This window comes from Bison bison, unplaced genomic scaffold, assembly GCF_000754665.1.
Source record: "Bison bison bison isolate TAMUID 2011002044 unplaced genomic scaffold, Bison_UMD1.0 scf7180017858048, whole genome shotgun sequence".
Classification (NCBI taxonomy): domain Eukaryota; kingdom Metazoa; phylum Chordata; class Mammalia; order Artiodactyla; family Bovidae; genus Bison; species Bison bison.
Window position 1 is genome coordinate 1,026,564 of NW_011488621.1, and position 5,000 is coordinate 1,031,563.

Consider the following 5,000-nt stretch of genomic DNA (forward strand, 5'->3'; position numbering starts at 1 on the left):
TAAAGAGTCAAATAACATGATCGTGGTGGCGTCCTCCAGATCGTACCGAGAAGCACTCCACGATGCCAGACTCACCTGTGGATGTGAAGACCCCATCCAGGCTGACTCCTCCCACCATGCCACCTCCCCCAACAACTCAAGGGGCTCCCAGAACGAGTTCATTTACACCAACGACGTGTAAGTAGACGTTTCTGCGTTTTCTGTTTTCAAGTTCAAATTAATCTTGTTTTCTGCAAATAAAAATCAAGGGACAAGAAGATCTAGCATAATGTCTTATGCATAAATTAAGATCCCATTTTAGCTTGCTCCTTTTGACTTGGAACATTTTACTAGGCTGCAATTATTTCCAGGTTCCTTCTGATCTTCTAATACCACTTTCTTCCATTATTTACAAATAATGTTAAAATCTACATTCTTAAGTTAAAAGGGGGATTGTTTTATGCAACCAAAGCATGCAGAAACCTTTTTGAAATAAGGAGCATCTTTCTTGTGTTGAACCTGTCAGACATTTATTAGATGTTTATTCCATTTCAGCTTGGCTCAGGACTTGTGTTCTGAACCAGTGGAGTGTACGGCGTTTTGTGTCAGTCTTGGAAAGGACAGACTATTCTGACAGAATACCAACTTCCCTTTCATTCCTGTATGTTTTAGTAGGGATGAGCTTTGTTTTCATCGATCTGAAAATCCTGGTCAAACTATCATCAAAGATTTGTGAAACTAATATTTACAGACCATGCGCCCTGAAATCTATATGTGAATGAAAAATAACTAATAAGCAAAAATAGATCTGTGGGTGTATAAGGGATCAGCAAAAGAGATATCCAGGCTGTTTATGAACGATTGCACTGCCATTTAAAAGGCCTTTCCAAACATGTAAGGAGCAGGGGGCTGCAACATTGCCAAGTTGTAACCCTGTCAGCTTGCATTTGGTTTGTTTTTACCCAGACTCACAGTGATAGGCGTATGCCTGCTGTGAGAGGGCCTAGTGAGATATCATTTCTTGACAGGTAGCTCTGGTCCTTACTTGGGACAAGACCATTTTATTTTCTTGAAACTTCTAAGAATGATAAGGTACTTAAAACATCTTCAAACTATCAATGGAGGTCATTTATCAAAATTATATTTCAAAGATGGGTTTGATAAATATCTACCATGATAAAGTCAATAGTTTCTTTGGTGAGAAATGTGTAAATTTTTCTACCCTAGTTCTTACAGATTATTACCTTGATGTTCAAGTAAATTTTATCAAGTGAGTTCACCGAGTTACCGCCTATCCATGCTATTAGTTGGATTGAGATGTCCCTTTTGGTTTCTAGAAATAACTTCAATAATTACCATATCCATTTTGGCTTCTTACATAAAATTTGTGTTTTCCTTAAAGAAGTGGTTAAGAAATATGAGGGGGAGAAAATAGCCTTCTAATTGGGTGGTATAAGGTTAAAACTTGAAAGTACTCTTTCTATAAACACAGCTGTCAGTTGTGTGTACAAAACATGATTAAAAATGTCCAGTGATAAATTTAGTCTCCACCAAATGTACACTTTCTCTCGGGGAGCCGTTTAGAAAGGAATAGTTCTGTTACATTGATGTAAGCCTGTGACAAAAAGCTGACATCCAAAATGCTGTTTGTTCTGTGTTTGAAGCGTTTCAGGTGGCTGGCATATGCGTGCTTGGGAGGCAGGGCTGGCCCTGTGCCCCAGCCAGCCGCCATTGATTACCAGCTTCTGTGCAGACTGTCTTCCTGCAGGGCGAGGGGTCCACCCCTGGAGTCACGGAGCACCCGAGCCCCTGGCCACCCTGTGACGTCAAAGCATCTCACCAAACACCCCGCAGCTTTGAAATGGCTCAAAGTCCCCAGATTGGAAGGGAAGGGCCCTTAGTTGTGATTTTCTTGTTGACCTGTTTTATTCGTTTTCTTCTTCTTTCTGATTTTGCGCCCTTCGACAGTAACCAATGGCACGAGCCATTCGCCCACTGCCTTGAATGGCGCTCCGTCGCCGCCCAACGGCTTCAGCAACGGGCCTTCCTCCTCTTCCTCCTCGTCTCTGGCTAATCAACAGCTGCCCCCAGCCTGCGGCGCCAGGCAGCTCAGCAAGCTGAAACGGTTCCTCACTACCTTGCAGCAGTTTGGCAATGACATTTCGCCAGAGATAGGAGAGCGAGTCCGCACCCTCGTCCTAGGCCTGGTGGTAAGCCAACGGACGCGGCCCAACCTGGGGGAAGGGGGAGGGTGGGGAGACTCCAAGCACAGGTTGCGTTCTCGCAGCCCTTTTGTTTCCACACCGGGTATTGCGTGCAAGTCTAATTCTGGAGGAACAAGGGTTTCAGGTCTGCATTACGTATTGACCCCCAGCGTGATTTCTTTTACCGTTTGGCTGTGGTTATACAGATTTATCGTTATCTTGGCCGTAATTGTGTATGTGCATAAAATTTAATAGGTATATCCTCCTGGCGTGGTTAAGGTACTTCTACAATGGCAAAATATTTTTGTTATGTTAGTGGTTTGCTTAATGTAATGGGGTGCCTATTTTAACTTCGTTGCTTTGGGGAATTTTTATTAGCAGCCTAGATGAGCAAGAATTTATAACAAGTAACACGTTATTCTTTTATGTTTTCATTTTTAAGACTAGTAACAGTAAATTTTGTGTGTGTGTCGGGGGCAGGGGGGAATGCATGTAGCATAACATTTACCATTTTAACTATTTCTGGGTGTGCAGTTCAGTGGCATTAAGTACATCCGCATTGTGGTATAACCATCACTACTGTGCATTTCCAGAACTTTCTCATCACCCCAAACTGAAATTGTACATATAAAACAATAATACCCTGATTTCTTCATCCCTTAACCCTTTGTAACCATTCTTTTTTTTGTTGTTGTTACAGGTAGAATTACATAAACCATTAGTTTGAGAATAGAAGTGTTGATTTGGGCACATTATACTACAATGTGTCCATTGTCACACTGGAAATTGGAACATATTTCTTTTTTTATTTTGCATTCTAAATCACTTTTACATGTCCTGTGATTTTCTTTATAAATAAGAATTTTCATTTAGGATGATGATTTCATTTGTTTTATTACATAGACTTATCATGGGCCAACCCATACCAGTGTGTTTTACAAAAGAAGTTCTAAAAGTCTGGGTGAGAGGCTACTGCAGTAGACTTGCTTCAGATCATGGTATCTCACATTTGACAGAGATGTTACAATTCAATTTTTAACCCTTACCTCCCTCTCCTTCACACTTTAAAAACAAGCAGCTTTCACATATTCCAGAATCCATCAGCAGCACCTTGTATTCCTCTGTGACAGGAAGGCAATTTTGACATAAGTGTGTCAGCATAGGCACTTACTTTTGTCGGTATTTACCTTTTCCTTTTTATTTATTCTTGAGTTTTGTACAAAGTCTTTTTGACACATAAGTAACTTCGTAGAACCACAAAGTAAATCCAAAAACAGTAATTGTGTTGTCGTGTTTGTTACTAGTTAAAAAAAAAAATGTCTTTTTGAAAACTGCTTTTTAAATCTGATAGGTTCTTTAACCATGTTTTCTGTAACTTGAAATATATAAAAATTTGATAGCTTTAAGTAGCTTTCTTCCCACTTATTAAGTGCAATGCTTTTGAGGGTAGTACTTAAGATATTTATCTTTTTGGAGATAAGTTAGAGAAAGACATTAATAATGCTAGGCAGGCAGTGAACATTTGTCAAATGATGAATGAACAGAGAATGAATTTTGCTTTGAGCATTTGACTGCAGGCTTTGACACATCATTTTATTTATATACATTTTACATGTGGGGAAACTGAGGTTTACAGAAGAAAACTATTCTAGGCCACCCAATTGGTAGTGACTGACAGCCCTATGATTTGAACTCAGGTAGTAATCATAATGAATCAGATGCTGTTATTTAGATGGAGTTAAGAAAAGTGTTATTGGAGAAGGCAATGGCACTCCACTCCAGTACTCTTGCCTGGAAAATCCCATGGACGGAGGAGCCTGGTGGGCTGCAGTCCATGGGGTCTCAAAGAGTCAGACACGACTGAACGACTTCACTTTCACTTCTCATTTTCATGCACTGGAGAAGGAAATGGCAACCCACTCCAGTATTCTTGCCTGGAGAATCCCAGGGATGGGGGAGCCTTGTGGGCTGCCGTTTATGGGGTCGCACAGAGTCGGACATGACTGAAGTGACTTAGCAGCAAGAAAAGTGTTATAAGAACTGTTTAAACGTGCAAACACAACGGGCATGGGCTTTAGGAAAATGGAGCCATAGAAACAAAATGAAAGATTAAAAAAATGTATTCTCTGATCCTTGTTGTTACAGATAGGAAGTTAGTGTTTATTCATAGTTTCAAGAGAAGATGCTTCAAGTCTGGAGGTATAAAAACCTTAGAACTTGATGCCCCCATACTCTATCATGAAAGGAAAAGGAACTTGCCTTGAAAAGTAGGTGGAGCGCTGTTCTAAAGTCCTTAGGTCACAAATACCTAATCTTGTCGGGTGTGAGGATAACTGAACAGTTGAAAAAGCTGAGACTGAAGTTCACAGTTGTGCTTCTGCCTAGAGACTAAGAAAAATGAACCAGACTATGGTTAATTCACTCAACAACTTTATAGTAGGTCAGTGGTCTATTAAATAGATGCTTTTATCAAGGAATATTACCCATTGTAGGACCCAAACCCTGAAGATTGAGGGTGTGTTTTTATGGCCTAGGTTAGGAGTGAATTCAGCTCATCATGTATAGTCTCTTTCAGATCAGATCAGTCGCTCAGTCGTGTCCGACTCTTTACGACCCCATGAACCGCAGCACACCAGGCTTCCCTGTCCAGTGCCTCTAGGATAAATGCAGTTCCTTGGATAACTGGGAAGTTTTTTTCACCCTGTGAGACTTAGTAACTCAGAGAAGGCTCAGACCTTTTCTTTGGCCTCATTAATACAGCACACTACCTGTCTTAGCTGTTCATCCTGAGCCAAGATGCTCTGATAAGCAAAGAAA

General features: G+C 40.7%; 1 protein-coding gene across 8 annotated transcripts in view; it reads left to right on the plus strand.

Annotated features, from left to right (window-relative positions):
• Positions 1 to 5,000, plus strand: part of RUNX1T1 (runt-related transcription factor 1; translocated to, 1 (cyclin D-related)) — a 156,099-nt gene that overhangs the window by 92,028 nt on the left and 59,071 nt on the right. For all 8 annotated transcript variants that reach the window (XM_010861944.1, XM_010861961.1, XM_010861967.1 and 5 more), the window contains 2 exons: positions 40 to 177; positions 1,948 to 2,189. In XM_010861944.1, the coding sequence (XP_010860246.1) occupies positions 40 to 177; positions 1,948 to 2,189 (380 nt within the window). The remainder of the gene's footprint in view (positions 1 to 39; positions 178 to 1,947; positions 2,190 to 5,000) is intronic.